Source organism: Fukomys damarensis, unplaced genomic scaffold (genome assembly GCF_012274545.1).
Source record: "Fukomys damarensis isolate Sample0158 unplaced genomic scaffold, DMR_v1.0_HiC HiC_scaffold_38, whole genome shotgun sequence".
NCBI lineage: Eukaryota > Metazoa > Chordata > Mammalia > Rodentia > Bathyergidae > Fukomys > Fukomys damarensis.
Window position 1 is genome coordinate 14,243,344 of NW_022900950.1, and position 11,138 is coordinate 14,254,481.

Here is an 11,138-nt window from a genome sequence, read left to right on the forward strand (position 1 = left end):
AATCTCTGCATCATTATTTCTTTATTCTGAAGCTTTTGGGGGTAGCCTTTTTAAAAAACTTTTTTATTTTGAAGCAAGCTGTCACTAAATCAGCAAATTGTCCAGGCTGGGCTTGAACAACTCGTGATCTTCCTGCCTCAGTCTCACAGGGTGCTGAGATTATAGGTGTGTGCCACCATACCTGGTCCCACTTTGAAGCTTTTAAGAATAACTCTAGCAAGTCTGTCAATGAAAGATATTTGGTCAGCCCCTCCAGTAGTGTAATGATCATTCTTCCAAGACTAGAAAGAAATTTAACTGATAAACTTTAGTGTCATCTTTTTGCTTTCATCTTCTCCAACTGAATTGTAACTCTGGTACTGAAGAGCAAAACCAAAAAATGACCAAAGGCAGATACAAAGGGGAAATTATAGGCAATTCCAAAACCACAAAGCAACCAGCTAAAGCTCCACATGCTCTATGGAGAACTCTGGACACCAGTGGCTTTCTGTGTAAAAATAGGCCTTGCTATATTTGCAGTAGAAGGCAGATTCTGGGTGGCCCAGAAAAATAAGATGTATTTCCTAGGGAATCAAATTTACTCACAGCTTCTACTGAAAACCTACAACAGACAAACTGGGAAGTAGACAGGATTAAGATTTTGGACCCAATCCCTTTGCTTTCTGAATTTCCTCTGAAGTGCACAGAAAGCTTACAGAAGGGAATGTGGAAAGCAGGTCTTGGCTGTTCTGATTATTTGGGCTGAACTGACTAGTCAATCCGTTTGAATGAAGATATTTTCTTTCTTCAATAAAAAATTTTGTTAATGGATGATTTTTGCTATAAATGGAGCTTATCACATACATAATAAATTCTAGTCCCCCAGCTCATTTCTGATTAAGAGTATTCCTAAAGAAATGCTACATTTTTTTTCAGATCTTTATTACTTAATTTATAATCCATTAGCTTAAAAACATGTTAAAACATCTAAAATATCCTTTCTAAAGACAAACATCAACTTCTAGATATTCTTCTGTCTCCCCCACTGATATTCTAGTATCTAAAAATGACTACTCTTCTAAACATCATCTTCCATTTTTTCCTCCATTTCTTCCTTGGCTCCAAATATCTCCAACTCCTTTCAACCCAGCTACCTATCAGCGCAGAGAAACCTCTGGTGTCCTCAGCTTTCTAAGACCTTCACTTGGAAATACTCCTTTGTCCTTAGCCACAAGTCTTTCTTACTTCCTTGGTAAAGCTGTATCTCACCTCACTTGAACCTTCATCCAATTCCTCTAACCAGTCATTGTAATAAATACTTATGCCACTGCCCTAAAACTCCTCTCACACCAAGTAACACTCTTTGCCTTACCTGCTTCTCTAACCAACTTCAGGGAATGTCCAGATAATATCTGAGAAATGTTTAGTGCCTCCTTCAAATACTCCCTGTTCCATGTGAACCGAGGTCCCTCCCTGCTCTTTCCTTCCAGTTTCTCTCTTACAGACACTACCAGCCGTCCTAGCCTCCATCTGTAGCTATTCCATACTGGTTCTCAAAAACCAAGTTCGGTCCAGGATGTATTTTAACTGTCAAAAGATCATCATTCCAGTTTCCAAAAATAAGGTGCATTTCTATGAGTTTCCTTTTCTTCCTCTTTAAATGTCATTGCATCTTTTTCTCTTTCTTTGCTCTGAGTAAAATAACCCTTATTAAGGTCAAAGCTCTCTTGTGTTTCCTCTTCCTGCCTGTCCTCCTAAGAAGGTGTCCTTCAACTGTTCCCCTGCTCCATTTCTTCCTTTCCACTGTCCTTGCTGTGTTCCTTCCAAAAGCAAGGTCTCCAGTTTGTTATTCTAAAAGCTCATTCACGTGTTAACTGCCTCTAGTTACTGTTCTGTCACCTGAGGATTCCTGAATGAATAGCCTACAAGGATTACCTGCATGTCCTTACTATCCTGTCATTTCCTGATCTTATGCAATCTAGTTTTCATTTCTACTTTACCTGAACACCCGCTCACCAAATTTAATTGGGAGTCTAAGCAGCTTTAACATTTGATTACTAATTTCCACCTTGACAGTCTCTTCCTTTAGGCTCAATAATACACCCAGCTCTTAGTAACTACACTTTTTTAGTTATCCCATTCATTTATTGGCTCTAAAACCTCTGTCTGCCCCCTAATGTAGGTAGTTTCTTCAGGTTTGTACTTGGGCATCTATTAATTCCAGTCTTTTCCTCAGGAATCTAAATTCTGATTCCTATCACCCCCATGAGGATAGGTCTTCACTAATCTCTTTTGAACTCTAGACCTTTTTTCCACAACAATCTGTTGGCCGTTCTACCTGCATTCTAAGTGTTTATCCCAATAGAACTCACAGCTCCTTCCATTCCACATATCCAGAATACCATCTCCCCATTTGCCTTGGCCCCAAATCTTTGTATTATTTTCAATTAAACATCTCAAACCCATATATAAATAACCACAACGTGCTAAAATTTCCAATCTGCAGTACTTCCTTCAACCCTTTGCATTTTTACTAACCCTCAAGCTAGTCTAAAACCTTTGGTTTCCATCTTCTAATGGCCTCCTTAGTCTCTGTCATTTTAACTTGCAATTTCCCCACATGACTATAATCTAACTTAGTGGCTCTTGGCTGGCTGGGCTTTAGAATCATGAGTGCTTGTGAAACAAAAGCCAAGGCCCATTCCCCGAGGTTTTGGTCTAACCATTCTGGGGGAATATGTGTCTACTTTTGCTCACTGTTGGTGGTGGTATCTCTCCTCTCATGATTTAATCACGGTACATATTAGGCTGAGAACCACTATTAGCCAAACTCATCAAGCACCTACTTTTCTTGTATCAAATTTACTCAGTAGTTTTTATCTGGTTCTCTTCTCAAGGCAAATATTTTCAGCTGTGGACTGCCCTTAATCCACTGTGCTCTAAAAAGTTTGTTCAATTTTATTGCTTACAAATTAACCTAAAACTTTCATTCAACCCCTACACTCCTCCAGCCAACCTCTCCTTTCTTCCTTCCAGCCATTTGACACACAAGTTGTCTTTTTAAAAGTTTGTCATCTAGATCATGACCTTAAGTAACTTCTCTAAATATGTATTTCTCAACCCTAAAAGACTAGATTAGATGACCTTTAAATTCTTTCTATATGAAAATTATGGTTTTTCTGATTCTTTTATCAAAATAAGTTCTCAGACTACTGGTGAATAATGGTTCCGGTATACTCTAGATAAATATCCATTGCAAAACAGTTCTAAGTTTTCTGATAGCTTTTGCAATGAGAATTATTATGGTATCACCTGAAAGATAGGATCAAACTTTTTAATAATGGAAAACAATATTTAATGCTTTTTAATCACTATAATACAAAATGCCAGAAAAATTATTATGAACTATTGTCACATGAGTTCTTAAATCTACACACCAAGTTACTATTACCTTTCACAAGCTGATTAATTTGTGCTATCACTACCTTATCAACCTGGATGGAGCGCATACTTGCCTTTCCAACTAAATTGTTAATTTTAATATTAATGTATGAAAAATAATGGCAATGAAGTTATTTGTTACTTATTCCTGATACCTAAATGCAAAGAATATGTGCAGAATAACATTTCTTAAACTACAGACACATTAATTAAGAAGCAGACTTTCAGATAAAGGGAATGGTAATGGTTAATGTGCAACAGAGAGACACTATACCAGCTGCTAAGAAAAGTAAATCCTGTATCAGATGAAAATGCTCTGGCTCCAATCTAGCTATCATGCAGTTTATCTTCTCAAGCCTTGCCTTCCCCCCACCTACATTCTCAAAATGGAAATATCAAGCTAAACAAATCAGTTCTAAAATTACCTAATAAAATCACCCAAGGAGCTTTGAAAATACAGAATACCAGGCCCCTCCCCTGGAGATCTTTCTGATAGTGCTGAGCTATGACACAGACTTCTGAATTTAAAATTTTTTAACTAGTGGCCTATTTATTGTCATATATGGTTGAGAAACATTAAGATAAACAGATCTATTTCTAGCTCTAAAATTGTATTGTATATAGAATAGTACAGACAGCAGGTTTTTAATAAGTATACCAAAATGGCATAGTAATAAAGAATATGAGAAGAACCAATAACTCTAAGTATAAGCTATTTTAACTACTTAGTAAAACTAGAAAAGGTAGGCTTCCAAATATCAATTAATTTGCCAAAAGAATTTTGAAGTTTTATTTTCAAGATGTTTAAAAGCTAAAAACTCTTGTTGAAACTAAAAATGTATGACGGAAGTTTGGATAGAGTTTAAGATGAGAACAAGACCTTTTTTTCTGTTTAATATTTCAGTGCTTCAAAACGGATTTTTTGGGGGGTATAAAAACCTATGCATAAAATCTGCCATGAAATATGTCACTATTTTTAAAAGGAAATAATTAGGAAAAGGAGATAATTTCTAAAATTAAATCAATCCTTTGGGAATTAGTTCTCTGAATTTGATTCCAATGTCAATTTCAGGCTAAAAACTAATTAGCTTTTAACTTGTTTCCTTTTACTTTAAAAACCACTGGTTTTTATTTTTGTTAAGCAAAAACTGGAATGCTCTGTGGTTTGGATTTTGAAAATCATATGCTTATTGTAACACTAAATATAGAGTATTTAAATATATTAATCTTTAAATATAAAGATGCACCTTGGGCCTTCACAAAAAGAAACATATCCACTTTGTCAGATTTCATTTCCTGGCTACATTACATTTTATAAACTCCATTAACAGGAAACTACTCAATTATAGAAATCCTGTACTGGTTTTATTCACAATTAGATTATCTAAATAAGTAAGACTTCTTTGAAATATAAAAATTGGCATTAAGAAAGAAATCATTCAACAAAAACATCCATTCTGTCACAATGTACTGGTTGGGGAACAAGGAACAAATGTGTGGAACAACAAGGTTTGCCCATCTATTTGATATGTCATTTCTCATTTAGGAGTACTGTATTAAATAAACGAGAGTGGTATTTTAAGAAAGTTCAGCTCTTTCAAAGCCTTAGTTAACACTTTGAATGGTGATCCGTATTAAGGTTCAAAAGCCTAAGACTCATAAGCACTTAGGAGGACACACCCTAATATTTATCCTTCCCTAGGTTTAAACCATCACAGGGGAGGAAGTTCTGAATCAAAGGGTTTTTGCTTTGTTACCTGACAAGCCTTAGAAATGTGAACCTCTAACCCAGTCACTTCCAAATGCAGTCCTGATATTTTTGCAGAGTACATACAGAGCCCTAGGAGCAGCAGAGCACCATTTTAACGTCATGATTTTAATGAGTTCTCCATATAACCAGGAGTTTAAACTACAACATACCTCATTCTCATAAAAGTTATACATTTCTTTCAATAAAAGCTACTGCTTCTTAGTTTTGTTATTATAGCTACAGACAGCTCTCCCACCAACTCCTAATTATACCACGAATCTGAATAATAACAGGAAAAACCACACAGCATTTTGAGGGAGCTTATGTTTATATACTTCACTAATGAACCAAATCTCAAGGAAATACTGTAAATATTGAGATCAGTGATAACATCACATAACTTAAGTATGAGAAAATACTCAAGTTCATGTTTTAAAATGGTATAGATTATGAAGTCGCCTTTGAAAGCAAACATTCAATGCAAAAATTCTTTCAAGAAAGAAAATATTTATCAAATGTCATGCTGCCCACCAATAGGGTTGAGCTTGACAGTAAAGCATTACAAGTTCCTACCAATTATATCTTGTCTGTATAAAGCAGGAACGAAGCTTATTTATAAAGAATAAATACTACTAAATTAGTAGACCATCTATGAACAATGACCAAAACCAAAAGCTGCATAAGAGTTTTGATAAACTGAGTTCAAAATATGCTAACATCTTATTTTCAAATGTAAATAGTTATTCTGAAATGCAGATAACTACTGACAATATCATGCAGCCAATAGGGAATTGGTGGGGACCGAGTCCAAGGACACATACAATTAAAAATTTTATCAGACCTAAAGATGCTAGCTATGGGTGGTTGATTGAAAAGTACAGTATAAGAATATTTAACCTATGAGAAGTTTTGGACCCAGATTTCTTACTCCACCGGACATGAACAAGTACAACTTCATCAGATCACACTGAGTACTTATTAAAGGAAATTTAAAAGGAGGCGTAGAAATTTAATTTATAAAAATCTGATGATGTGAACTACTCCCTTGGTACATTCCAATTTCCAAAAACTTATGGCTACGTCCCATTTCAAAAAACTATGACAAAAATGAAACCTCAGGCTTACAAAACAGCCAAAGTAGGAGTCACTGTTACTTTTTCAAAACTTTTTCACTTTAAAAAATAATTCACTTGGGCAGTTGATGAAACAAAATTTGGGTTTCAACATTTTAACTAATATACTTTCCAGGGAATATCAAGCTTATAATTCAGATCATCAGTGTTGAAATTTAACATCCAAAGAGAAAGAAAACGGGGTGCATGAAAAAAAGTCAAAGAAAATAATAATATCACCTTAATAGTAGAGGTAAACAAATGAAGAAACCAGGAGACAGTTTCATTAGTTAATATATTTTCTGCATTATAGTTAACATAAGTACTTTCTTCGTGTCACTTTATTTTCTGTTAAGTATTGATATTTTGTTATATTCAGACATGAGTACATTTCAACAGTCTTTTGCAATAAATATCATAAAATAATAGAGATCCGCATAATAAATATTCTTTACAATAAAAAAGTTTAACAGATTTTTGTCTTAAAAATAGTCAGAATTCAACTTTGTGATTTATACATATAATATACAAAAAGCACCACAATTTGTGGTTTAAGGCAATGAAAATACAGAAGAGATTGGCGTTACTCAGCTGTTAACTAACCAAGGGGCCATAAGGACCATTATGGAGCCAAGATCTCTAGGCAGCATAGTTCAGTGACACCTATAGATTGATCAGCTACAAATTTCAACTTCAGTTATCCAAATGCCCGCAATGGCAACAAAATTTGGTGATGAACGTGGGGTATGAAAGGAAGGTAGTTGAGTCCTTCACAAATATGAAAGCTAGAATAGGAGTGAACAAGTTACTAACAATACATCTCCAATGTGAAGACTTACACTGCAAAGCGAGATCTAAAATTACACAGAAGGCAAGGGGAGGGGGCATCAGCTGGCAGAGGAAGGTGTTACCAAAACTGAGAACAGACTGAGGGACCAGAAAAAGAGAGGGCAGCGCTTAAAGGAAAATTTTTGTTATAACAAAAACATATTCTCCCATTCTATTTACTGGTCCAACGCTAGGAAGACAGCTCTAATTGAAGATAAATGGAATACATAGCTTATGAAAACAATTAAATGGTTGCTTCTTTGAAAACCAATTTCCTTGCTCACCCAGTACCCAATCAAAAACAGCTCTAAATCCTGTTGTCTGAGTGGGTGTCTTATGTTCACGTACACAACTTTGGAAAGTTGCCTGCAGAACAAAGAGGCCACACAGAAGCCCAATGGCTCTCAAAACTCTCTCAAATGGATGGCAAAGACTCTTGTGACAAGTGGGAGCCAGGTGCAGTTTCACAGTCCACTCTCGCAGAAGATCGTCCAGAAGAGACGAGTAAAATCCAGAAGTCAAACTTTGGGAACAGGGGAAGAGAAGACAGGGAACAGAGAAAAACTCTAAAGACAAGAAAATCAGTATCTAATAGTGTATTTTCTAACAGTCACGGCTGTAAAGCTAGAAGTTTAGGAGGTCCAGCCCACCTCCAAAAATCATGATGGTTTCCCCTGACCCCGGGAAGGGCAGCTCTCCAGTTTACAATAGACAGTGTTGGAGTTCTTACATCTGCACCCTGGGCGATGAATCCAGTCATAACACCCCCTGCACAGCTTCAGGCATCCCTTAGCAGGAGGATAACAGAGTAAGCAAGGTAAAAATAGAGACATTGCTCCCATACACAGATATCTTGAGCAGCAGTGTGACTGCGAACAGGAGCAAGGATTATCCGAGTAAGAATCCCCTTCATCATCATTGGAGCAGTGGTAGAAGATGCCTTTGACTAAGCACATGCAGGTCCCATATTCCACCATGCTCTCAGCAGAGCACAGGCATTGCCGGTTGCAGGCCAAACAGGATGGCAGGGTCCTGGGAGCTGTACATTCGCTACACTTGCACTTCCCACACTGTTCACAAATGAACTTGTGCTGAGTCAGGTCCTCTTTCAAGGAACCCTTCAAGTCATCCACAAGTAGTTGTTTGGGCTGGGTCCGGATTGCCCTTTCAGACCTATGACCAGGAACTGGTCTGGCTGGCGGTGACCTTCCTAACAGCCCCTGCTCAGAAGAGGCACTGCTGTTGCTCCCAGAACTGGCTGCACTTCCAGTGCTGGTTGATCTGCTCAAAATGGGGCCCCTGGCATTGCTTGGGAGTCCTACATGTCCCAGGTGGCTTGTAGGTCTATGCTCATAGTTGTTATTCACATTAATCGGAATGATTTCATGAGTCCGTTCGTGCTTTTCTTGTCTTGGTGCTGTCCTCGGAGCAGGTCTTTTTACCACTGAAGGTCCTTCTGTGTACTCATTGCTGCCTCTGATGGCCTTAATCTGGTCTAAGGACAAAATAGCAGCAGGCTGAATCTCTCTCTCATAGTCTAATCTCTGATGGCCATCCAAAGAAGGCTGCTGGATCACAACCAATGAACTGCCACTGCCATGTTGATTTTGGGGATCCATGTGTAGTGATCTTGAATTCTGGCAATCAGTGGAAACCTGGCATGCATCTGAAATCCTAAAAAAGAAACCAAAAATGAAAACAACCAAAACAAAACAGAGAGAGAGAGAGAGAGAGAGAGAGAAAAAAGAATAAATGACAGGAAGCATTTCAGGGAGGGGGGAAATCCTGTCAAGTCACAAATTGCCTAAACCACCTGGTAAGGATCTCCTTCATCAGTGGATTACAATGATGCTGGGGTCCTGGCTAGAATCCAATTCCAAGAGAGGCTGTGGACCACATCACACAAGAATATAAGCAAGAGATCCTATGCCATAAAAATTAAAAGTTTTTCCAGTTTTAAAAAAGTATAATCAAGAGGGAAGTAGTCTTCCTCTTTATGAATCTAACAAAAATTAAAATGAAATATGCCTTCGAAGGGAATACTGAATATAAGACTGCAATAGGCCTCATCTAAAGAAAGCTCACTGTCAGTTTATAAAGGAAAATGTGTATTTTTTAAAACTTGAGAATAGCTTTGTGCTGTTGCCTCTTTATCTGTATGGTGTTACAAGTTGCAGATTAAGGATGAGGAAGTTAACCAAGGCATTTTCCAAAGAATTAAAAGTATTCCATACTAAAATGGAATCTCAAAATAAGAGGTCGTTTTCAGTAGAAATCAGGATTTAAGCTAGCTCATTACTTATCTGGGGAACGCAATAACTATGAGGAACACAATAGTTCTTGGTGTTTTACATGCACTAACACACAAACAGTTCAATGTACCATTCTGTGAATAACAGAGTATTCATATTTCAAATCATGAAGTGACTTTAAGAGCTTAAATCAGGGTACAGTCATATAACAAGATAACTTTTAGGTTCAAGTGTTAGGCCTTCAAAGCAATGTGGGGAAATTTTAGCTGCTGTAATTATCACTATTTCTTCTAACTTAAAAAATCTATTCATATGACAGATCTACATCTTGATTTTCAAAATCACCAAGACTTGTGAATCAATGTACTTCTTGTAATAATAAGTCCACTAATATCCTGATATAAAATAAGCATGTTTCTCTACTAATAGTAAACTACTTCTAATCTGTAATGGATTATTCATAAAACCAATTACCAAATTCAAAAATGTTTCCATTTACAGTTAATGGTAGATTAGAATATATTTCACATAAATTCCTTTCAAAGTCTACAGATATAACCCAATTTAAGACTGAAAAAGAAAAAAGTGTCCAACTCCACTAGTACTGTGTACCAAAAAACACCGTGTGAAGGAATAGAACAGAGAGAAACCCATTATTAACTAACTAAAGTCTCCAGATTATGCCTTAGATGTTAACTTCTTGTGGTTCCCCCTTCCATTCTACCTTCTCTGCACGCGAGGGAAAAAAAACGTATCACAACCTGCTGAGTATACTCCTACAGTCCTTCAGGACTTATGATCCTTAGAAACGTCAGTTCAGTTCATTTACGCCTGCAAACCCCATCATTCCTCCTCACCAAACACTTTGCAACTCACTGCTTTGAGAGCAAAGAGCATTTAGAAGTACTAAGTCAGATCCGCAGTAAGAAAAAGAAAAACCAGCGGGGAAAACCTGCCGAGTGTAATCAAAACCACCAGGCACAACTTTAATTTCTCATTTCACATGAAAGCTGTAACGAAGCTCACGCTGGCTGGTAAATTAAATTGCTAGGTAAAAACATGCAAAACAGCAAAGAAAATTCACCACCTCTGATGCGAAGAAAAACCCATCTTGCACCAATGACAAGCCCTTGATCTATCTCCAAACACGCTCACGCGCTCCCGGCACAGGCTTCCCCCAAAAACACGAGAACGAAAAATCAATACCTTTCCGGACAATCCCATCGCACGCTAAGGATCTCGGCGGGTTCCTCACACGCTTTTTCGAATTGCCCACCCAGGCGCGCGTCAGATCCTAAGGCGCTTTCCCCGTTCAAGCGAGCGCCAGAAGCAAGCCCACGGCTTGGCTGATTATAAGTCAAATTATTTTAAAAAGAAGCCTATCCTTTAAAGGAAAAGCTTGATACATCAAGGGCCGGGGAGAAGCGAGCCGGGGCAGAGGCGGCGGGCGAGCTTCTCCACATTGCGAGTTAGGACGGGAGCGCGGCGCCCTCTGCAATCCGCGCGGAGAAGCAGTGAATAAATAGTTGACGGAGAGGAAGGAAAAGGAAAAAGTTATGAATGAAAACAAGTTTTCTCTCTCTCTCTCTCTCTCTAGCAGGAGGAGGGAGGGGGCGGAGGTTACCATTACCTCAGGAGGGCGGACTTTCCCATTTTTAAAGTGGCAGCGCCCTCTCCCCTCCCTCGCCCTCGCCCTCGCCCCGCTCTCCAAACAAGAAAGCTGAGGCGGACCAGGGGGTCGCGGGCGGGTCCCCGGGGGCACCTCCTCCACGCGCG

The 11,138-nt window shown here is 38.1% G+C and overlaps 1 protein-coding gene across 1 annotated transcript; it reads right to left on the reverse strand.

Annotated features, from left to right (window-relative positions):
• Nucleotides 1–7,251: 7,251 nt before the first annotated feature.
• Spry1 (sprouty RTK signaling antagonist 1) lies at nt 7,252–11,075 on the reverse strand. The gene is made up of 2 exons (XM_010611217.3): nt 10,569–11,075; nt 7,252–8,784 (listed from the first exon to the last, which is right to left on the reverse strand). The coding sequence occupies exon 2, from the start codon at nt 8,727–8,729 to the stop codon at nt 7,770–7,772; it is 960 nt and encodes a 319-aa protein (XP_010609519.1). The 5' UTR covers nt 8,730–8,784; nt 10,569–11,075; the 3' UTR covers nt 7,252–7,769.
• Nucleotides 11,076–11,138: the final 63 nt, after the last annotated feature.

Excerpts from the sequence above, each read along its gene's own strand:
- Spry1 (XM_010611217.3), bottom strand. The coding sequence starts at position 8,729 with ATGGATCCCCAAAATCAACATGGCAGTGGCAGTTCATTGGTTGTGATC.